Source organism: Dromiciops gliroides, chromosome 2 (genome assembly GCF_019393635.1).
Source record: "Dromiciops gliroides isolate mDroGli1 chromosome 2, mDroGli1.pri, whole genome shotgun sequence".
NCBI classification, from domain to species: domain Eukaryota; kingdom Metazoa; phylum Chordata; class Mammalia; order Microbiotheria; family Microbiotheriidae; genus Dromiciops; species Dromiciops gliroides.
Window position 1 is genome coordinate 536271816 of NC_057862.1, and position 24693 is coordinate 536296508.

Below are 24693 nucleotides of genomic sequence, written 5' to 3' on the forward strand. Positions count from 1 at the left end.
TTGTTTATACAAGCTTTACAATTTCAGATTTTTCTCCCTCCCTCCCCTCCCTCCCCCCCTCCCCTAGACAGCAGGTAATCTGATATAGGTTATATATATATATACACACACACACACATAATAACATTAATCCTATTTCTGCATTAGTCCTGTTATAAGAGAAAAAATCAGAGCAATGATGAAAAACCTCAAAATAGAAAAAAACAGCATCAAAAACAAAAGAAATAGTATGGTTCATTCAGCATCTATACTCTGCAGTTCTTTTTCTTTTTTTTTCTTGGATTTGGAGATCCTCTTCTATCATGAGTTCCCTGGAACTCTTCTGTGCCATTGCATTGGTGAGAAGAATATAGTCCATCACAGTAGATCAACACTCAATGTTAATAATACTGTGTACGATGTTCTTCTGGTTCTGCTCATCTCACTCATCATCAGCTCACGCAAGACCCTCCAGGTTTCTCTGAACTCCTCCTGCTCATCATTTCTTACAGCCATAGTAGGCATTCTTACCAAATTTGCAGATGGCACAAAGCTGGGAGAATGACTAATACACTGGACCACAGCATCAAGACCTAAAAAAGATTTTCATGAGTTCAATTGATAAGCTGAATCTAATAAGATAATACTTAACAGGGGAAAAGATAAAGCCTTGACTTTGGGTTCCAAAAGTCAGAGTAACAAATATAAGATAGTGGAGATTGGCTGGAAGGCAGTTTGTATGAAAATGTAATAGGAGATTAATAGACTGCAAATTTAGTCTAAGTAGCTGACCATGGTAGCCAAAAAGCTAATGAGGTTTTAGGCTGCATTAAGAGGTACATATATATAAAACACACACACACACACACACACACACACACACAAAACCCCACAAAAAACAAAAAAAATTTAAACAGGGGCAGCTAGGTGGCACAGTGGATAGAGCACCGGCCCTGGATTCAGGAGGACCTGAATTCAAATCCGGCTTCAGACACATAACACTAGCTATGTGACCTTGGGCAAGTCACTTAACCCCAACTGCCTCACCCAAAAAAAAAAAAAAGAGGTACATATGTAGCCTCCAGAACAGGTAAGGTGAGTTTCCCATTATCCCATGCTCTAGGCAGAACACATGAAGAATAATATGTTCAGTATTGATCATCAAAGTTTTTCTTTTTTTAGAAAGTTATCAATATCTTCTATTTTTACATTACCCTCATTTCTGAATATGTTCTTTCCTGTGCTGGATATCCCATTTCAAGAAGGATATTTAAAAGCTATATATAGTTTAGAGGAGGCTCACTAGAGTGGTGTGGAGATTAGAAACTATCCCAAGGAAGGAGAATAGGAGGAATTGGAGATTTGGCCTGAAGAAGAAAAGACTTGGGGTGGGAGGGCGATATGATAGTTACATTCTTGTGTTTGAACAGGTGTCATGGGAAAGAGAACCTCACAGTGCAAGATTAGGAGCAGTGAATTAGTAGAAGTAACAAGCCAGATTTAGGGTCACTTTGAGGAAAGACTTTTTTTTTCTTTGTGGGGCAATGGGGGTTAAGTGACTTGCCCAGGGTCACACAGCTAGTAAGTATCAAGTGTCTAAGGCCGGATTTGAACTCAGGTCCTCCTGAATCCAGGGCAGGTGCTTTATCCACTGTGCCATCTAGCTGCCCCCTCAGGAAAGACTTCTAACATTTAGAATTATGGAAAAGTAAAATTGGCTGCCTTCAGAGGGAGCTAGTTACCCATCACCTGAGGTCTGCAGGCAGAAGGTGGATGACCTTTTGTCAGAGATGTTGCATTGAAGAGGGTTTTTGAAAGTCTGGGAACATAGCTTCATTGTCCATTCTTGGGGTATATTCAGCCTTATTCTTTCTGCAACCTGTGAATTGGTCAAAAAACAATTGAGGGTAATTTGGAAGTTTGTTATTTAGTGCCTCTCGTTTGTTCATTTGTGAAGTTTGTGGGGGATCCCCAGGCCAGAGGAAAAAGGCAGACTTCTGTGACAGCCTGCATTGTGACTGGAAATGATAAAAGCCTTTAGGACCTAAAAGGGTGTTGCCAGTTGATAGGGGAGAAGAGTTCACAGTAGCTCTGTGTGTGTGCACGCAGGTGAGTGTATACACACACACACACACACACACACACACACACACACACACGACTAATACCACAGAAGAAATCCTCCCATTATCCTTACCAATAGTTGGATCCTGCTTGGAGCATCTTCTCTCCCTGCTCTGTAACTGAGACAGCTAGGTGGCAAAATAGAGTGCTGGACCTGGATTCAGGTAGACCTGAGGTAAAATCTTGCCTTAGATACTGCCTGTGTGACCTTGGGTAAGTCATTTAACCTTTGCCTCAGTTTTCTCTTCTGTAAAATTGCTATAATAATAAGTGCCTACCTCCAGGATGGTTGTTGTGAGGATAAGATTTGAAAAGCACTTTGCAAATAAATGGAAGCTACTCTTATAAATTATAAATGGTCAGATAAATAGTAGTTAATATTATTCATTAAAGGAGGATTTGGAGAGCATTTCCTCCAGTTTCATAGAAAGATAGTGACTAAAAGTGAAAGGAATTGATTCTGTTACTACTTGGAGAAAAATGCAGACAGTGACCATCTGTTCTCAGTCTATACTAAAGACCTAAGAGGAAATGAACTTAAACTACAGAATCTGGGATTTAGGAGAGATACAAAGAAGAATTTCCTGATGGCAGTTGTAATAATTGAGAGTCCTTGGAGCCTTCCCTTGAATTTTATTTTCAAAACTCTATGATTGGATAGGTTTTTATCTCTCTTGGGTAGATTTGGGTTTTGTCTTTTTTTCTGTACTAGAAGTAATAGGTTTCGGGGCAGCTAGGTGGTGCAGTGGATAGAGCACCAGCCCTGGATTCAGGAGTACCTGAGTTCAAATGCGGCCTCAGACACTTAACACTTACTAGCTGTGGGACCTTGGGCAAGTCACTTAACCCCACTTGCCTCACCAAAAAAAAAAAAAAGAAGTAATAGGTTTAACATTTTAAAAATAATTTATTTTTTTCCCAATGATATTTAAAAGCAACTTTTAACATTAAAAAAAATTTTTTTGAGTTCCAAATTCTCTCCCTTCTCCCCTCCCCAAGATGGTGAGCAATTTGATATAGGTTATACATGTGCAATCATGTAAAACATTTACATGTTAGTCAAAATACCTTTGTTTTTTTTTTTTTTTGGTGGGGCAGTGGGGATGAAGTGACTTGCCCAGGGTCACACAGCTAGTAAGTGTCAAGTGTCTTGAGGTCGGATTTGAACTCAGGTCTTCCTGAATCCAGGGCCAGTGCTTTATCCACCAAGCCACCTAGCTGCCCCCCAAAATACCTTTGTTAATGAAATAGACATAAGATGGGGTTGTGTTGTATCTTGAAACAGCACTGGATTTGGGGGAAGAGGAACTGGTTTTGAGTCCCATATTTTTCGTTTTCTTAGTTTTGTGACCTTTAACAAATTCCTTTAATTTTTCATTGCATCAGTTCTCCTTTCTTTTTTCTTTCTTTTTTTCTCATTCAGTATTTTACTATTTTCCAGTTACATATAAGGATAGTTTTCAACATTTGTTTTCCTAGGATTTTCAGTTCCAAATTTTTCTCCCGCCCTCCCTTCCCTTCCTCCTCCCCAAGACAGAAAGCAATCTAATATAGGTTATATATGTGCAATCACATTAAACATATTTCTGCATTAGTCATATTGTGACAGAAGAGTCAGGGCACAGTTCTCCTTTCTATAAGATGAGGGTACTCTCTTCCTCATAGGGTTGTTGTCAGAAATAGATGTAATAATATCTTGATATAAAGCAATATAAAATATAAGCTATGATGATGATCCCTATTATAAAATTATTGACTTAATCGTTAGATTAACCACCTTCTTTGGACTCTTTAGCTCTACTTTATTTGACCTTTATGCTGAATTCACCAAAAAGAAAATTGTTTGGATACTTAACAAACACCTACCTAGAGAAACTGGAATTTGACCCCTGGCTGTGTTGTTGACTACAAGTATATGACCCCAATAAGTCACTTCTCTGATCTTCAGTTCTTCCCCCCCCCCCCATATAAAATGAGAGGAATTGTTTGCTGGTAATAACAGTAAATCACAGGCATATGAAGGCAGGGTAGGGAATCTCTCCCTCTAGAACTTGAGTTTGGCTTTGTAAACCCCCCCCCCCCTCCTTCCAGTTCCCCTGTAGATAGAATGGAGTCAGGTGGACCAGAGGTCAAATTCTATGTTAAGCAAGTCACTTAAAGGCTCTCAGCCTTAATCTCCTTATTTGTAAAATGGGTTTAATACTAGCATCTACCTTCCATGGTTTTTTGGTGAGATTCAAATGAGACAATATGCTAAAGTGCTATGTAAAATTTGGCTATTGTTGTTATTATTCCCATATTTACTATAGTGGGGTAGCTAGAAACTAGAAATCCAGAACTCCTTATGAACTCCATAGATCTCTGCATACAATGGGTTGTAAATGTTGACAGACTAGTTGTTTATGGAGGCATCTATAACCATGAGGGTTTTACATTTTGGTGAAGTGTGTGTTTGTGAACATGAAATGCTCCTCTAATCCTTGTGATTTAGAGCTGGCCAAGATTTATGCATTTCTTGAGACATACAGTTGTGAAAAAAACTATCAGTCTTTGGATCTGACTGAGTTTCTGGTCAGCATAACCTAGGTCCTTAGTTAAGTGTCTCTAAGTAGCATGAAGGCCACACTGGGCTAGGTTCAAACAATGCAATAAGGTTTTCTCCCAATTCCCACAATTTTTTTTGGGGGGAGGTGCAGAGCAATGAGGGTTAAGTGACTTGGCCAAAGTCACATAGCTAGTAAGTGTCAAATGTCTGAGGCAGCATTTGAACTCAGGTCCTTCTGAATCAAGGGCTGGTGCTTTATCCATTGTGCCACCTGGCTGTCCCCTAATTCCCACAAATGAATAAACGTTTCTCACAAGACAGAATTTGGACTAGACCCATGATTAAATAGAGAACTGAGCTAGCTCCAGATTGGAACCATAAGATGGAATCATTGTGGTTCACTTAATTTCCACAATTAACCACTTGCTGTCCTAATCCCCTCAATTTCTTTATTATGAATCTGATTTCAACTTTCCTTTCTAGGATTATGTTATAGATGACTCAGATTCATTTCGGCCATATTGGACCACAAGCTGTTAATGGACCTCGACATTCCATCTTCTACCTGCCTGTTTTCACACACATCTTCCATGCCTAGAATGTACTCCCTTCTCATTTCTGCTTCTCATAATATTCTGTCTTTCTTCATGGCTCAGCTTGGGTCCCACCTCCTTTATGAAACCTTCCTTCTCTCTCTCTCTCTCTCTCTCTCTCTCTTTCTGTTTCTTTGTCTGCCTGTCTCTCTCTCTGTCTCTCAAGCTTAATTATATATGTTTATCATACCCCTCCACTAGAATGTAAGATTCTTGAAGGCAGGAATAATTTTCCTTTTTTGAAAATTCATGTTGCAAAGGACAGTGCTTAACTTATAGCAGAGACTTAATAAATATTAAATTGAAGTATAAAATGTGACAGGAGATCCAAAGACCTGTGATGGGGGAGGAAGAATCTCAGAATGAATTTTGAAAACCACTGGTTTGGAACCATCATTCTAATTTGTGTACTTTTTCTGGAAGAGTAACTCTCATTTGCACTATTTTCTTTCCTTTTCCATCTTAATTGGTACCAGATATCAACAAAAGAAAGTTCCCAGAGTTGAAGATGGATCAGGCATTATTAATTATCCACAATGAATTTCTCCATGGAGATTTGAATGTCTACTGGCTTTCCGACCATTGTTATCAAGTAAGCATGTTCTTAATTTATATTTTATTTTAGGCAAATGCACCCTAGTTCCTAATGCTTCTTATACCTGTATAATTTTTTTCCCTTAGTTTTTAAAAAGACACACCATGGTGCAGTAGAAAGAGTATTACATTTGCAGTTAGGAAGACTTGGGTTCAAATATTGCCTAGTAGGTGGACGGGAGGGTGCCTAGCAGTATCACATTGCAACTTATACTGCAAATCTCTAATCAGCAAAACATTTGGGACTGGGTAAGAAATAGAGAGGTTGATCAGTGGAACAGATTAAGCACACAGTATATAGAAACAAATGAGCACAGTAGCCTTGTATTGATAAACCCCAAGATCCTAACTATTGGGGAAGACCTCACTATTTGACAGAAACTATTGGGAAAACTGGAAAGTTGTCTGGTGGAAACTAGCTATAGACCAACTTTTTATACTGTGTACCAAGATAAGCTCCAAATGAGTACATGATTTTGTGTTTTTTAAAAAATTATTTGCTACTACTGTACTTTTATAAATGAATTGATTGCTATCTATATATTAATGGCTATTGCACCAGTTTTGGCAGTAAGCATTTATTATTAATTAATATGTATACACTAGTAAAGAATTGACTGTGTGACAGTTAGCACAAGCAGGATATTGTCTCTCAGAGAGACAGCACGAGTTCTCAAGAAGAGTTCAGAAGATCTACAAAACCTACACTGTCCTAAGAGGAAGAGTGAGCACTGAGAGAGCCCCAGACCCTGGCGTGGTCAAGAGTTTTATCCTTTTTCGATAGAGGCGGGTCATTAGATATTGATCAAAGCTAATTGGTTAGCATCATTCACTTCCATTGGTCAACGTGACTTGAGGGTGGTCCAAATTAAAATGAACTCTATTGATGACATAAGGGGAAAATATGCAAAAGACTCTCTTGGCTAAGGCAAAGTCCACTTTGTAGATGTGGTATGATCCCATCAATTCACTGAGCTAGACAAAAGAATCAGTCTCCATTTCTTTTGTTCCCTTTGTCCCAGATAAGAGCTGCATTTTCTGGAGGGGGCAGGAGGAGAAAGGACAAACTGATCTCTGGGTCCCCCCAAGAAATTCATTATTAATAATAATTTTTCTCACAATTTAGACATAAAGGGTATCATCATAAGGACATTAGAGAGACATGGGAATTACCTGTCAAATTTAGGGATAGGGGAAGAATTTATTACCAAACAAGAGTTAGGCTCACAGGAAATAAAATAGACAGTTTTGATTATATAAAATTAAAAAGGTTTTGCACAAGCAAAACTTATGCAGCTAAAATGAGAAAAGAAGTAGGAAATTGGAGGAAAAAATCTTTGTAGCAAGTTTCTGTGATAAGGACTCATTTCTGAGATATAAGTGAACTGACTTTTTATTTTTGGAACTGACTCATATTAATAAGAGCCATCCCTTCAATTGATAAATGATCAAAGGATATGAACAGACAGTTTTCAGAGGAAGAAATCTAAGTCATTAATAAGCCATATAAAAAAAATGCTTTGAGTCACAAATAATTAGAGAAACACAAATTTAAAACAACTCTGTGGTTCTACCTCACACTCATCAGATTGTCAAAATTGACAAAAAAGAAAAATGACAAATGCGAGAAGGGCTGTGGGAAAATAAGTTACACTAATGCACTGTTGGTGTAGCTATGAACTGGTCCAGCCAACTTTCTGGAAAACATATTGGAACCATGGCTAAAAAGTTATTAAATGGTGTATATCCTCTGACCCAGCAGTACTGCTACTAAGTCTATACCCCAAAGAGATCAAAGTATGATCAAAGGGACACATGTACAAAAATATTTATGGCAGTTCTTTTAGTGAGAGCAGAGAATTGGAAATGGAAGAGGTACATTGGGAATGGCTGAACACATTATGATATGAATGTGATGAAATACAGTTCTATAAGGAATGTTGAAGAGGAAGATTACAGAAAAACCTGAGAAGACTTGTATGAACTGATGCAAAGTAATGTGAACTTCTAGAATCAGGGCAATAATTTATACAATAACAACAATTTTGTAAAGACAAACGATATTGAAAGACTTAGTAACTTAAAAAAAATTGTTATTTTATTTTTAGTTCCAAATTCTCTCCCTCTCTCCCCTACTCATTTAGAAGGCAAAAAAATACAACACCCATCATACATTTGAAGTTTCTGTATCAGCCATGTTTTGAAACAAAAAGAAAAAAAGCAAGAAAAATAAAGAAAGGAAAAAAAATGATGCTTCAGTCTTCACTGTGAGATCATCAGTTCTCTATCATGAGTCCTTTGGAATTGCGGTGGGTCATTGTGTTACTAAGCAAAAGGCTTAGTAACTGATCAATGCAATGACCCCCCATAATTCCAAAGGACCCATGATGAAACACGCTTCTTACCTCTAATGGTTGACTGGCTCTCTCTCTCTCTGTGCCTTACCCACGTGCCTTTGCATGGGGAACTGACTGTCCTCCATCTGTGGATGAACTCCCTCCTTACAGAGCTTCACATAGTATCTGTCATCTTCAGGAATCCTTTTCTTATCCCCCCCCAAATGCTAGTGCATTCCGTCTTCTGCTACCTTGTATTTAGCTCATTTGTATATATTTTCATATATGTGCTGTGTCTATTTTTTATGTGTACTAATTGCTTCCTTCATTAAGATGTAAACTTCCCGTGAATATGGATTTTTAAATTCTTTGTATTTGTATCCTCACTGCCTCATGCAGTGCCTGGCATGTAGCAAATTCTTAATAAACATTCGATTGATTAGTTGATATGTACATTTTATGTGTACATATGTATTTTGTAATTATCTTGTTTAAAATGCATATAAACTCCTTGAGATCAAGGATTTTTTTTGTTCATTGTATTCCTCAAGTCCTGGCACTTAATAATAAATGCTTGTTGGCTGGTTGATTGATTGATAAGATTTTTTTGTACAGTTCTTTCTAGTCCAAAGGTCATTGTCTTTGTCAGAAGAAGGAAAATAGGAATGGAGCAGTTCTGTCTTTTCTCTGTCATAAGTTATTGTTGTTATATCCACCTCTGGTAGTGATCCTACCCCTTTTTTACTCTTCTCTTTTCCCCAGTACAGCAAAAACAACGACAAAAACAACCCTGCCCACTCCCCCCAGTATTATTCTGTTATCCTGATCCTTCTTTTTTTTTTTTTTGGTAAGGCAATTGGGGTTAAGTGACTTGCCCAGGGTCACACAGCTAGCAAGTGTCAAGGGTCTGAGGCCAGATTTGAACTGAGGTCCTCCTGAATCCAGGGCTGGTGCTTTATCCACTGCACCACCTAGCTGCCTCTATCCTGATCCTTCTTGCACATCCTCAGCTCATTCTAAGTTTCAATATTTCTGACACTGTTCGTAAAGGACCATCCTACATGGTATTCTCTCTCCATTATTAGTATTCTGTACATGCCTTTTTGTGGAGGGGGGTGGGGAGAGGTAGAGTAATGGGACAGTATCTGGACCTGTGATTTCATGGGTGTAAGGAAATGCCTAGTGAAGAAACTTCCTCTACCATTGCAGATGGGCAGCTGTCTTAGAGAATTGTTTGGGGATGCTGAGAGGTAGCAACTTGCCCAGGGTCACACAGTCATTATGGTGAATGACAGAACTTGAATTCAGGTCTTTCTGACTCCTAGGTCAGCTAGTTCAATATCTAGACTATGTTGTTCTACTTCTCACCATATAGTTCGTTAAAATCTAGATTGGTTGGGGAGTTGCTTTGTGTAACCCATTGGTCTCTTCAGAAAGCCCCAATTAAAAATTGGTCCCCACAGCCCCCTCATTTTCATTTGAATTGTTTTTCTTTTGTGTCTTCAGAATTTCATTTTTGAGAACGTTGCCTCTCCTGGGTTTACTTCTTCCCCTGTGAAGTTTTAGATTATGGGATCTTATACCCTTTGAAATCTGCCACCCCAAGATCTAGGGTCTTCTCATTTTCTTTTCATCACAGAATTTAAGCTAAAATGGGACTTCCTCCCGAGGTTTTCATCACTCAGAGACCAGTTCCTTCTTGTTGACAAGAATCATATCCAGAATAGAATTCCCCCCCTTTTTAAAAGTTCCTATTCATTTTGAAAGAGCATTATCCCTAAGGCAAGACAAGAAATGAATTACTGTGTTTTTGACTGAGAGAGCTTCAGTCAGTGTACCGAGAATTGGAGTCTGCCATCATTCTTCTGTCATGTGTCCTGTGAATTTCATGTCATAGTAACAACAATGACTCTGCCATGGTTGTTATGTTAGATTTTAGGTAGTGGCAAAGTTTTAATTAGGAAGAATATCTTCTATGTTCTCCAAAAATGTCACTTATCTTTCATTTCCTTATTATGTCTAGGTGAGTAGTAATACTGCTGTCCAGTCATTTTCAGTAGTATCTGACTCTTCATGAACCCATTTGGGGGTTTTTTGGCTAAGATACTAGAGAGGTTTGCCATTTCCTTCTCCAGCTCATTTTACAGATGAGGAAACTGAGGCAAACAGGGTTAAATGATTTGCCTAGGGTCACAGTGAGTTAAGTGCCTGAGGCTGGATTTGAACTCAGGTTTTCCTGATATACTCTATGCACTCTGCCACCTAGCTGTTCTGGCAATAATACACTTAGGTTATAAATATGGCTTCTGTTATGAACTATGCCCTAATTCTCCTTGCTCTGTTTCTTGAAGGGTCCTGAATTTCCCCTCTGGACTCTGATCTTCCTTAAGTTAAAATTTTCCTCTTTGTATTGGGTTCGTTGGTTTATCTTGGTTGTTACCCATACTTTGTATATATTCTTTCTTTCTTTCTTTATCTATCTATCTATCTATCTATCTATCTATCTATCTATCTATCTATCTATCTATTTATTGTGAGGCAATTGGGGTTAAGTGACTTGCCCAGGGTCACACAGCTAGTAAGTGTTAAGTGTCTGAGGCTGGATTTGAACTCAGGTCCTCCTGACTCCAGGGCCGGTGCTCTATCCATTGTGCCACCTAGCTGCCCCTTTGTATATATTTTTAAAAAAGATATGAGGCTGTGGGCTTTATTATTCTCTTTTTCCCCCTTGGATTCTGGCCTTAGTGAATTTCTGAGTACATCTCTTGTTATATTTTTTTCTATATTTTATCTTCTCTCTATGGTGTCTTGCTTCATAACAGCGAATAGTCAGTTTTCTCCTTTCCTCTCTCTTCCTTTTAATTTTTTTTGTGTGTGTGTGTGTGTGTGTGTGTGAGAGGCAGTTGGGGTTAAGTGACTTGCCCAGGGTCATACAGCTAGTAAGTGTTAAGTGTCTAATGTCGGATTTGAACTCAGATCCTCCCGAATCCAGGGCCGGTGCTCTATCTACTGTGCCACCTAGCTGCCCCTCTTCCTTTTAATTTTAAAGATTTGCAAAACTTTAGGCAAATAGATTATTACTAGCACATGTTAGGTATCTCTGGCCAGGAGACTGTCATTCTTATATTTTAAACCATGATCTAGAAATTCAAATTCTCTTCTTAAATCCCATCTTCTTTAACCATCTTTATGCTCACTTCCCAATTCTACCTTCCTCTTCTGAACCCTTTGTCTTTTGGGGCAGGAATGATGAGAATAACACCTAAAGACTTCAATGTATTCCTCTAAATTTTATAACCTTTAGTAATGTGTCCTCATTACTTTTGGCAGTCCCATTTGTGCCCAAATTAATCCCCAGAAGTAGGTAGCCCTTATCACATTTGACAGCTCTTGAGAGATCCTTTACTATGTCTTAGATGTATGATTTGGGAAGGCAGCAAAAGCAGGTCTCTACTATTGTTATGAGGTCAACCAGTAGTTGCCTGAATACCTCTCAGCAATGAGTGACTATCTCTTCCTTCTCCTCTTTCTCTTTTCTTCATGTGACCTTTACTGGCTGATCTTTGACTTCATAGCCTTTGTGTATCCACATGTATTCACATCATCAGTCCCTGGAGAACAGGCTTCTTCTTCAGAATGTCCATCCTCTTCCCCTTTGGGAAGAGTTTCATACAAATTCCAAAGCATATAATTTGCTTCTGATGACTTTATAGTGAGGTCTTATTTTTTTGTATTCTTAACTGCTTTTTTTTTTTTTTGCGGGGCAATGGGTGTTAAGTGACTTGCCCAGGGTCACACAGCTAGTAAGTGTCAAGTGTCTGAGGCCAGATTTGAACTCGGGTGCTCCTGAATCCAGGGCCGGTGCTCTATCCACTGCGCCACCTAGCCGCCCCCTCTTAACTGCTTTTTTAAAAATAAAAATTATTTCCATGGAAAATGAAAACTCATATGGTTCAAAATGGATAAGAAATTGTGCATGGCTGGGGTTAGTGAAAGATAATTTAATAGAAACCATTCTCTTCATTGTAAACACTTAGATGAAAATAAGATAGTGTATGAAATTCAAGTCAGGGTCTTTTTTAGTTTGATGTTAAAGTCTTTTGAGAGAGAGATAATCATTCTCATATACATGTATATAAATATATGTATATATAAAATCAAAAGGTATGAAGAAACATTTCTCAGAAGAATTGCAAAGTATTCACAACCACATGAATGAATGCTCCAAATCAATTATAATAAAAGAAAAGCATCAAAACAACCCTGAATCTTTGCTACACACCCTACAAATTGGCAAAAATGTGGAATAGACAATGTTGGATGCATTGTGATAGATACACTAATACATTGGTGGTGGATCTGTGAAATGTTACAACCATTTTGAAAAGCAATTTGGAATTATGCAAATAAAGTAAATAAAATGTGCATATCCTTTGAACCAGAGACTCCATACTGGGTTTATACTTAGGGAAGCCATCAATAAGAAGAAAGTCTCCCTACATTCCAAAATATTTATAGCAGTACCTTTTCTGATAATTAAGACTTGACAATTAAGTAGATGCCCATTGATTGGAGAATGACTAAATAAGTTGTGGTATATAAGTGTAATGTAATATTCTCGTGTTATTAAGAAATGATGTCTGTGATGAATACAGAGAAGCATGGAAATATCTCTATAAATTGATGCAGAATAAGCAGAGCCAAGAAAATAATGTGCACATTAATTACAACAATGTAACTGAGAGAACGACATGCCAAAAATTTAAAAGTGAATGCAGCAAAATTTTAAAGATCCAGCCAGACTTGAATGAAGAAAGATGACCCCCTTCCCCCAACCCACTACTTTGTGGAAGTTCAATCTCTGCTCTTGTTTTCAGCCTTTTTCAATGTATTGATCAGTTGAGCTGATTTTTTTTTTCCTCTTAAAAATACTATTTGTCACATGGGATGGCTCTCTGGGAGGGGGAGAAGGAGGGATAACTCTGATGTAAGAAGACATCAATAAAAACTTATTTTTTAAAAGCCAGCAGACTTTAAAATTCCCCAACCCCCTTCCTTCTTGTGCTTCTATTTTCATAGTGCTTGTATCAGTTTCTGGTGTCCGTTCCCGTGAGTCCAAAACCTGGACACCCTAGCATTGCAGCAGTTGCAGTGAGCACTCAGCACCCTGTCACCCTGCTTCTAAATGATACCTTGGAAAAGAAAGAGATTTGCCGGTCTGTACCTCCTTTGATGTTGACCTATCTAAATAAAATCTACATTTTTCTCTCCACCCTCCTCATTCCTTTTTTCCTTCCCTTTCAAACACATCTCCATATTGTTCTTGGTCTACAGCAGTCATCCCCCCTCTGCAATGAACATATCTGTCAAATTCCAACTCAGTTTCTAACCTCTTTTTTTTTTTAATTCTTGTTATTTTTCTCAATTCTTTTGCAGGATACATTATGTTTTTGGAGAATTTGGAAACTATTCTCTCTGGGTAAAACCTCACTATGGTAGTATCAACCAGATGTCCTGTGACATGGTCGTCAATGAAAGTCCAGTCAACAGCAACCTTCGTATGTACCAATTTGTTGATTATGTAACAGCCTGAAAGTGTTTTCACTTTTGGAGTACTGATTTGAAAGAGTAGTAGCACATGATACTTTTTGGGTAATTGAAAACACAAAGTATAGAGCTTATCTCAGAGCATTACAGCCAACATAACATGGCGAATAGAGTATTGGACTTGGAGATAGGAAGGCCTGGGATCAACTCTTCCCCAAAATATTTATTAGCTCTGTTACCCTGGGCAAATGATTTAACCTCTGAGCCTCAGTTTCCACATTTGTAAATTAGGGATGTTATCTTTTATCCCAGGGTTATTGTGAACATTAAAGGAGATGATATAAGTCAAGTTCTTTGAAAATCTTAAAGTGCTTCATGAATGTCAGCTACTGTTGTTATGTTTTTGATTATATCAGGTTTTTATTGAAAAATGAGTACAGTATTGTTAGTTACCAACTTTAGTCATGAACAGACCAAAAAAAGTCAAGGATGGACATTCAGAAATAAGAGCATTGGATCAAAGAAGACCTTATCTTGTTTTAGGATTAGGAGAAAGAGGTCCCTGTCCATTTCAGGTGAGACCCTCCGCACTCTGTCATTCTCTGACAGTTCTGGAAGTGTACAATCTGTCATCCAAATGTACTTCTTAGTTTAGCTGCATTTCAAGTGAGTAAGCTGTGAGCTATGAGGCATTAATAAGTATATTTCACCCTTTTAATGCTCTTCATTTTTCTCCATTGCTTGTAGGAAATTTAGCATAGATATGTGGGTTCCCCTCCCGCAGTAATAGTTTATCTTGTGGTTTTTGCAGAAATGCTTTATGCCTCTTCTAAATTAAAAGTACTTTTATGGATTACAATGATGTGACTGTTTACAATGTTGACATTATTTGTGATTTTTTTTCTTCATACAGCGATCTACATTGCATTCCTCGTTTATATAGCAATCATCATTTCCTCATCTGTAGGAAATTTCTTTGTGAAGTAAGTAGAAATTGTTGGGGGATAAAGTAGAAAATTGGAGAAAGTGGGTCATGGCTTATTTTGTATATTTATAGAGGCTTGTTTTCATTCCTTTATAAGCCTTCTATTCTATCATATGACACTGTCCCCTCAAAGTACCAAACCCTCCCAACAACAATAAAAACCTAGATACCCCAAGCTCAACCAGTTATTTCCTAACAGAAGCCATTATATTTTATACAGAGCTGTAGTGATCTCTGGGAATTTTAGGAGGTGACTCCTAGTAGTAGTAGTAGGCCTCCACCAGTTGCAGACAACCATGGATCAGCGCCTTGAAGAGCCACAGGCCACATTGTGGCTGTGCAGTCTGATATGGGAGCCGCAGCTCCCGAGTGACTTATAACTGGTATCTGCCGCATCCTGTGTTGTATCTACCCCATGAGGAGTAGTTGGAGTGTCCTCTCCAGGGTGCTGGCCTGGCCGGATCAATATGGAAAACAAGCTGTTGCCCATGCAGCAGCAGGTGACTCCTAGGCTTGAAAAAACCCAAAAAACCCAAACACTTAAACATCTTTCTTCTCTGGTGCTGAGCTTCCCCACACATGTTCCCTGCTGCTACCACTCCACAGTTGGGTAGGATGGGAAAAGAGAGACTACACCTTCCATATCTCAGTACTTGGTTCTTGGCTCTTTCCAAGTGCATACTAGAATAAGAAGTCTACTGTCCAGTACTTGGTGGATAGCGATTTTGACTTTATGTTAGGTTAGGTTGGCATTCTTGGAGGGAACTTGAGAAGGTGTAAGAAAAAGAGGAGGAGTGGTCGAGAAAAGATGAAAAGGGAAAGAGAAGGAGGGCTACTTCAAAACTTGAGGCATTTTGCTTGGAATTTTAATATGTACTGTTTTCTTTCGAGTTGAAAAGAAGCTTATTTTACCTAAATTCCAAATAGAGTTTTTGTCTTACAAGGTCAGAATTGACCTTCCCTCGTCAAAACAGGAGACCAGATTTGGTATAACAGAAATCTAGTGACTCTGAAGTTCACTGGAACCTTTAAATCCATAATGAATGTCAAATAGTCTAGGAATGTCATAAAAAAGAACAAATTATAATTCTTGTTTAATGTAGAAGAATAACACTCTTTAAATGATTTCATGGAGGAATAGGAGAAAAAGGGAAAAGCTGAAAAGGAAGTAACCAAAAAAGAAATATAGATATAGCTCTATTATACACAATAGACAGTTTCTTTTGTAAATTTTTTTTAACTTTTTTTGTAAATTACATTCTTACATATCAAACACACTTGGGATCTATTTATTTATTTATTTTTTGGTGAGGCATTTGGGGTTAAGGGACTTGCCTAGGGTCACACAGCTAGTAAGTGTTAAGTGTCTGAGGCTGGATTTGAACTCAGGTCCTCCTGAATCCAGAGCTGGTGCTCTATCCACTGTGCCACCTAGCTGCCCCCACTTGGGATTTATTTTTAAAAGTCATGCAGTAGGTGTTTTTGTAATGCAGAAATCATATCCTGATATATTTTTTGTCTTAATATATGCAAATTACTTTGTGATCATAAGGTAGATAATGTGAGATTAAAATTGGATATTAGATCATAAATCTACCCTACTTAACCTTTCCCTTAATTTATCTCCCAGACTAGTAAATGGAAGAAGCTTCTGGTTTTCTAGATAGAGCTTTTATTTTTATGGTAGTCACAAGGTGATGTTGATTAGAAGGATAGGAAAGTAGAAATACAATACAAATCGTCTTAAGTCTAGGCTTAGTCTATATTCTGTATAAAACTCACCAAAAGCCAAAGGCCACCTTTGGGGAGAGAGAGACCGTCTGTGCGGCGCAGTCAGGAGACCAGCAGAGCAGGAAAAAACTCCCATTTCTGTTCTCTCCTTGCCTTTTAAGCTCGCACCCCAGAAGTGGAGTGCTAGCAGGCAGTCTGACGTGCTCAGCAGGCGGACTGGCGTGTGTAGCTCATGCTGTTGGTCTCCTCCCTGAAAGGGTGGTCCTTAAAAAAAAAAAACTGGCGTCTTTCAGTTATCCTAACCAACTGTTAAAAAACTTTCATATTTTTTTACCACAATAATAAATATAATACAAATATAATTAATAGATGCAAGATTATTACTACTAAGTTCATTTTTCTTCCTATTGCCTTTGGCATGCATGCAATTAAATATAAACCAGGATAGTATTTAAAAGGGTCAAAAGGGAAATTCAGAAAAGATGATAAGAAAAAACCTGGCATTATAGCATTATATTCTTCCCTTCAAGATAAAGTATGCCTTTCCAATCTGCTTTTAAATGGATATATGTCAGGGAAGGTTAGCTCTCTTACAAGTTATAACCTTTAGTGTGAATTGTGCTTTTTAAAGTGACAGATGACCAAAAGAAGGTCAATGTTGTGTGATAGAGAGTACTGGAGTTGGAAGCTGAGGGCCCTGATTCAAATCCTGCTGTGGTCAGTCACTTAATAGCTGTGTGACCTTTTTCTTTTTTTTTTTTTTTTTTACATATAAGGTATTTTATTTTTTCCGTTACATGTAAAGATAGTTCTCAACTTTTGTTTATACAGGCTTTACAATTTCAGATTTTTCTCCCTCCCTCCCCTCCCTCCCCCCCTCCCCTAGACAGCAGGTAATCTGATATAGGTTATATCTATATATCTATATACATATACATATAGATATATATATTTATTCACACACACATATATATATATACACACATAATAACATTAATCCTATTTCTGCATTAGTCCTGTTATAAGAGAAAAAAATCAGAGCAATGATGAAAAACCTCAAAATAGAAAAAAAACCCAACAGCACCAAAAACAAAAGAAATAGTATGGTTCATTCAGCATCTATACTCCACAGTTCTTTTTCTTTTTTTTTTCTTGGATTTGGAGATCCTCTTCTATCATGAGTTCCCTGGAACTCTTCTGTACTATTGCATTGATGAGAAGAATATAGTCCATCACAGTAGATCAACACTCAATGTTGATGATACTGTGTACAATGTTCTTCTGGTTCTGCTCATCTCATTCATCATCAGCTCACGCAAGACCCTCCAGGTTTCTCTGAACTCCTCCTGTTCATCATTTCTTACAGCACAATAGTATTCCATTGTATTCATATACCACAACTTGTCCAGCCATTCCCCAATTGATGGGCACCCCCTCAACTTCCAATTCCTTGCTATCACATAAAGAGCAGCTATAAATATTTTTGTACATGTGGGTCCCTTTCCCCTTTCCATGATTTCTTTGGGAAAAAGACCTAAAAGTGGTATTGCTGGGTCAAAGGGTATGCACAGCTTTATTGCCCTTTGGGCATAATTCCAAATTGCTCTCCAGAATGGTTGGATCAGTTCACAGCTCCTGTGTGACCTTTTTCAAGTCACTTAACATCCCTGGACTTAATTTTCCTCACATGAGAATGAGAAGTTTGGATTTAATGACCTTGAAGGTACCTACCTGAGTCCTTGGGAATGATTTCTTTAAATAAAGGATAATTTCACTTTTGTGATTTGTGAGTTGGTGATAGGATAAAAACTCCCTTTCCCATCATTTCTTAGTGGAAAATGATGGCCTTTTTTAATCATATAACTCTTTTATGATTTGAGTCTTCAAACAGAATGATGGAGGGGACATGAAGTGAATCACCAAAAGTAGGGAATAGATATTGGTTTTCACAAGTCTTGGGAGATTTTTTGTTAGGTCTTGGATGTATGGCTTGGAAAGACATCAGATCTCTCTGCTGTACTTATCAGGTAGACCAGTGGTAGCCTTGATTCCCCTCAGGAAGAAAACAGCAACTCCTCTTTCTTTCTTCCTGTGATCATTTACTTTTGGGGATTGGGTGTTTCCCTATGTGTGAGGCAGAATCAGACAAATTGTTTTAACATTCTAACTTGCCCTTTTTAAATTAATTTTTTCTTTTTTATGATGAGCATGACATATTGACAAACATGAATATGCAAAGAGAAAAAGAGGATCGTATTTGAGACTGAACTTCAATGACAGTTTTTAAGCGTGTGTTAAATTTAAGGAGAATAACAAAGATGCCCTGCTTTTCTGTGAACCCTTCTGATCTCCAGTCTGCTTCCTTTTGTGGTTTTTGAATGTTTCATTGACTTTTATTTCTGTTCTTTTTTTTATATTACTATCACAAACCACCAATACTCCCTCCTCCCACCTTCCAACTTGTTGATCCCCAAATAAAAGCCTTCCTTGTAATTAATGTGGTCAAGCAAAACAAATTGACACATTGGCCAAGTTTCATTCTGTACAGTTAGTCCATCTCTTTATATAAATCTCAGGTTTCTACAAATTTATAATTTTCATATAATTTCTTACAATATAATAATCCATTACACTCATCTACCATAATTTTCTCAGCCATTCTCCAAGTATTGGGAATCCACTTAGTTTCCAGTTCTTGTTGCTACTGTTAATATTGTGTATGTGAGTCATTTCCTTCTGTCTTTGACTTCTCTGGGGTTATGTGCATAAAAGAGCATGCATATTTTAGTAACCGGGTGGGGGGGGCAGTTCCAAATTTCTTTCCAGAATGGTTGAACCAATGTACAGCTCTACCAATAGTGCATTATTGTGCCTTTCCTTCCATAGCACCTCCAAAAGTTACCATTTTCATTTTTGTCACCTTTGTCCATCAGGTGGTTGTAAGATGGAACCTCAGAATTATTTTACTAACTTCTCTGAATTTTTCATTAATGTCTATTTAACACCTTTTCATAAGATGATGAATTAAGTAGAAGTGGGGAGATGATCTGTGAAAGCAAACATTTGAAAATAATTTTTTTTAACATTTGAAAATCTTATATTGACTAAACAATATATGTCAACAAAATCTGTATAAGACATAAATGCTTATGGGAAACATGAGTTTTACTGTTTTTTATAAGGTAAAGTCATGTCTTTCCATGAAAGATTTCTTCTTGCCTCATTTTAAAGCAGAATTATCAATAATTTCAGATTCTGCCTTGTTAAGTCTTAATATGAACTAATTTAACAAGGTGTATCATTTTAAGGAAAATGAAGTATGCTAACGGGGACTATTATTTACAGACTTGATCCTGTTCGGAATTGGCTGTACAAAAAAATGAATCCCAGAGAAACTGATCGTCTCATTAATTCTGTGAGTAACTAGAATGCATCAACTTAGTCTTCACTGTTTTCTACAACATTTAGAATTTCCCCCCTCAAATATAATAATCATTGCTTCTGGCTTAATAGTTCTTAATCATATTTGTGGCATGGTTGCCTGATGTCCACCACAGTCCTGCTCTCATGCCTCATCATTGAGTGAAAGTGAGCCAGTGTTCTCAAAGGCTACATCGTCAGAACCTACCAAGTAGGGACAGTTTTTTTAAAAAAAATTCTATTTTAGGGGCAGCTAGGTGGCACAGTGGATAAAGCACCAGCCCTGGATTCAGGAGGACCTGAATTCAAATCTGGCCTCAGATACTTGACACTTATTAGCTGTGTGACCCTGGACAAGTCACTTAACCCTCGTTGTCCCACAAAAAACCCCTCCAAAACCAAAAAAAACAAAAAATTCTATTTTATTTTTTCCAATTGCATGTGAAAACAATTTTTAACATTCTTTTTTAAAAAAAATTGAGTTCCAAATTCTCTCCCTCATTTCTCCCCTCCCTGAGATAGTAAGCAACCATGTATAGGTTATACACATGTACAGTTTTAAGTCCAGGACATGTGACAGGCAATATATTTGTCAGCTGAAAACCAGACTTTATATACTCAAGAACTTTCATTGGCCGTAGCAACTTGAAGATGATGAGAGGTTGTGGAGAGGACATTTGCATCAGTTAGATAACAGGTCCTTGAAGGATGCACTAAATACATCTGCCTGTACTTTTTTTTTGGGGGGTGAGGCAATGGAGGTTAAGTGACTTGTCCAAGGTCACACAGCTAGTAAGTGTCAGGTGTCTGAGGCCAGATTTGAACTCAGGTCCTCCTGAATCCAGGGCCGGTGCTTTATCCACTGCACCACCTAGCTGACCCCTGCCCATACTTATTGTACTGATATAGTGTTCTTTTTAGTTCCTTTTGCAATGGCTGGCTGGAATTGGGTGAAATGAGTTTATTTCAGACCAATTCTACGTGGCTATATCTTTAATGTGGCCCATGGACAAGCTTAGGAAAAACACCAAAAAATCAAGTGAAGTTAGAAAACTGGCCAAGAGATCAACCAACAAATTCTCTTTTTCTTTCTTTTGTTTCTGAAGGAGCTGGGATCTCCAACCAGAGCAGAGTCTTATAGCAGTGACCTGCAGGTGGAAGCATGGAGACTGACCCCTCCAATTCATCGCCTTCGCTCTCTAGACACATTCAGAGGGTAAGTGGAAATTCCCTTAGAACTTTGTTCCTCTTTTGTTTCATAAACAGATTTTTCAACCTTTAAGAATTCTTGCGTATGATGGCAGGTTTTTAGGTATGATGTGATTGGTGGTTTCAACTTGGTGTTTTGCTTCGGCCATTACCTCACAAGTTGCATGCTTCCTAAATTTAGCTCATTCTTCCTTTCTCCTTGCCCTCTTCTCTTCCTTACCCCGACCATGATCTTATCAGTGTAGCACTGTATCAGTGGAGAAACTCTGGCTAACAGTGCAGATTTGTATCCATTCTCAATTTTAGTAGTTTTGGAGTTGCTGAGAGGTTGAGTTACTTGCTTATGTTCACAGTTAGAGGCTGGACTAGAACTTTCATCTTTCTGACTCCATTTACTTTATTTTAAAAATCAAAATATTTTTCTATCTTTTTTTTTGGGGGGGGGGGAGGCAGTTGGACTTAAGTGACTTGCCCAGGGTCACACAGCTAGTAAGTGTCTGAGGCTGGATTTGAACTCAGGTCCTCCTGACTCCAGGACTGGTGCTCTCTATCCACTGTGCCACTTAGTTGTTCTGAAGTTCATTGATTTTAAAAATTAAAAATATCTATTAAATTCATCATTAAATTTCATGAGACAACTGGGTGGCACAGTTATAGAGTACTGGACCTGGTATCAGGAAGAACTGAGTTCTAGTCATGCCTCAGAAGAAGGCAGGCTTTTATCCTTAGAGGTACCATACCCTTTTCCCAATGATACAGGTTAGCCCCACTGTGTTTCCCGTATTCCATTACAGGTCTTAAGCAATATGGATAAAAGAAGACTTTAAAGTGGCTCATTTTAACCTGTAGAAATTATCAGGCAGTATAACTTTTTACCTGTAAAACTCATCTTGTATTAAGGCAGTCCATCAGCCAACAAAGGCCTACTCTATGCCAGGCACCATGATGCTAGTGTAAGACTTGTCTTTGCAGGTACAAAATGTTTATGTGTTGTTAACTCTCTCACGCCACCTTGATTTATGGACCCTGCCTTCTTTATGTTTTCTTGCTTCTTTTAGGATCGCTCTGATCATCATGATTTTTGTTAATTATGGAGGAGGAAAATACTGGTTCTTCAAACATGAGAGCTGGAATGGTAAAGTATTTGCTAAAGTCAGTTGGGCCTGGTTCAGTGAGCTTTTGAGAAATATGAAGAACTAAGTCTTCTTGTCTCAACTTGAAGGTCATGGAAGCAAAGTTCATGGCCTTCCTCCCTCAGGTTGTTTATCTTATAGATGGTTGGTCCATTGAAGTCAGTTACTTCATGAGACTTTACGCCTCACCTGGCAGACCATGGACCCATAAACAAGGTCCAACAATAACAGCTAATAAGCTTTTACATGTGTTTCTTTGTAAAATGCCTTCTGAGGCTCTGAAAGATTTGATGACAAGAATTTGGCCTTCTATTGTCTTTGCCACACTCCATGTCTTGCCTTTATCACAAGCCTTTTGCTTTTGAGTATTGTGTCTTACCAACATGTTAATTTCCAACTTGCTACCTTTATTGGGGTGCTGGGAACTTTCTGTGCAACCCTGAATAATCTCTGGCCAAACCTGGCTTAGGTTGAAAAATTGCTTAGGACTAGCCCTCGGGACACTGCTTTAACATGATATTCTTCCTATTCAGTGCTCTAATTTTTGTTTCTGGATCAATGCATTCTTATAGTAGATGCTCACAGTAACTGCTTTTGACTCATTAACTTCATAGCGCTTAAAGGGAACAAATAATATTTTTTCAGTAGAGTTTTTTTCAAAAAGCGTCAAATAAAGCTTCCACATTTTTCTCATCTATGAAGGGTTTGTTTGTTTGCATAGGACCATGTGGGTCAGAGGGTCATAAAGCCAGAGTGGGAAGGGACCTAGTTGGTCATCTGGTCTGACACTCTTCCTTTACAGAAAAGTAAACTGCTGCCTAGAGCAGTAAGAGGAAAAGCCAGGTTCTCTCACTCTACACCTATCTTCAGAATTAGAAAGGTTGCTCATTGCAGAGCCCTTTTTCCTTACTGTTGTTGTATTGTTCTACAGGTTTGACTGTGGCAGACCTTGTGTTTCCATGGTAAGTTAGCAATGATTTTTTCCCCCTCCCTCATCTACACTAATGTCTTAATCAACAATTCCAAGAGCATTTTGATCCAGGTTACATCAGAGCTTTGTTCTAAGGCCATCCTTGAGGTTTGTGGAATTGGCTTTTTGCTTCTAGAACTTGCGTGATATCAAATTATGTGTTGGAGGTTACAAAACTCCAGTGTATATTTATTAAATTTTTTATGTGTAATTCTGTATGAAGGGCTACACAAAGAAATGAATGGTCCCTGTTTTTAGGGATCATCTCCCCGTTTATTGCTTGGGACATTGTTCACCTTAGGAAAGAAGACAAAGGAAGTCAAGGAAAGTAATGCTTAGTTAAAGATGTCTAATAAGTTCAGTTAGCTTTCTGGGTTTTGTTTGTTTTAAGTATCAAGGAAGTTTAGTTAGAGAACAAGAAGATGTGGTTCAGATATCTTTTTAAAATTTCATTTAAAAAAATTAGGAAGCATTTATTTTCTTCCTTTTACTTCATTCCCTTTGAAAAAAAAAAACTAAACCTTTGTAACAAATATGCATAGATGAGCAAAACAAATCCCCCCATGGGCTGTGTCTAAGAATATATGTCTCAGTCTGCCTCTTGAGTTCATAACTTCTCTGGTAAGAAGTGGGTAGTTATTTCATTGTTAATCCTCTGGCCTCATAATTGGTCATTGCATTGATCAGTTTTACATATCCACTTTGCCTTGTAGTTAGAAACAATTATTTCCCCGCTTTCTTTTTTCTGGTTTAGGAACTAAGGGTGGATTTGTGAAAGGTGAGATACAAAGACTTCCAGTTTTCTGTTTCTCTTTCAGAGAGTTTTAAGGACAAATTATTTGGATTCCAATAACTTCATTTTCTGTTTCCAAAGTGCTCAAATCTTCAGTCCTTGGGGATTTCTCTTTACAAATGTGCTTTTATAGCAGAACTTGAAGACATCCTCTCCAGAAACAAACAAAGCCACAAGGGTGGCCCCACCTCTCTGTCACCTTTTGTTAATCAATTCTTTTTTTTTTTTTTTTTAGGTTTGTGTTTATTATGGGCTCTTCCATTGCACTCTCTCTGAGTTCCATGCTCCGGCGAGGATGTTCCAAATGGAAGCTTCTGGGGAAAATTCTGTGGAGGAGTCTTCTGCTCTGTGTGATTGGAATCCTAATTGTGAATCCTAATTATTGTCTCGGACCCTGTGAGTAATTGCTTCATTTCTCTTAAAACACTAAATGCAAGTTGCAAGATGGAAATTAAATAGTATCATGTAAAGGGAAAATATTAAATTAATTTCAAATATTTATCAACATAATGAGGAATGAATGAATAGGAATGTACTTACCTTCTGTTATATTTTTATTTTGGGAAAAGGTGCTTTTCTGGATAGTCATGGAAAATCAGAAAGATGGAAATGAAGTTGGGGGCATCAAGTGAAAACACTTCATTTTACATCTGAGATACAGAGAGATTAGGGGACTATGTGGGATCACACATTTATACAGTGGCAGTATCAACATCTCTACACATACATAGGTA

At 37.9% G+C, this 24693-nt stretch overlaps 1 protein-coding gene across 1 annotated transcript in view; it reads left to right on the plus strand.

Annotated features, from left to right (window-relative positions):
• Positions 1-24693, plus strand: part of HGSNAT (heparan-alpha-glucosaminide N-acetyltransferase) — a 51234-nt gene that overhangs the window by 9105 nt on the left and 17436 nt on the right. Inside the window, exons 2-10 of the mRNA XM_043983878.1 lie at positions 5718-5833; positions 13251-13387; positions 13608-13729; positions 14632-14701; positions 19780-19849; positions 20961-21070; positions 22122-22198; positions 23128-23158; positions 24195-24355. Of these exons, the coding sequence (XP_043839813.1) occupies positions 5718-5833; positions 13251-13387; positions 13608-13729; positions 14632-14701; positions 19780-19849; positions 20961-21070; positions 22122-22198; positions 23128-23158; positions 24195-24355 (894 nt within the window). The remainder of the gene's footprint in view (positions 1-5717; positions 5834-13250; positions 13388-13607; positions 13730-14631; positions 14702-19779; positions 19850-20960; positions 21071-22121; positions 22199-23127; positions 23159-24194; positions 24356-24693) is intronic.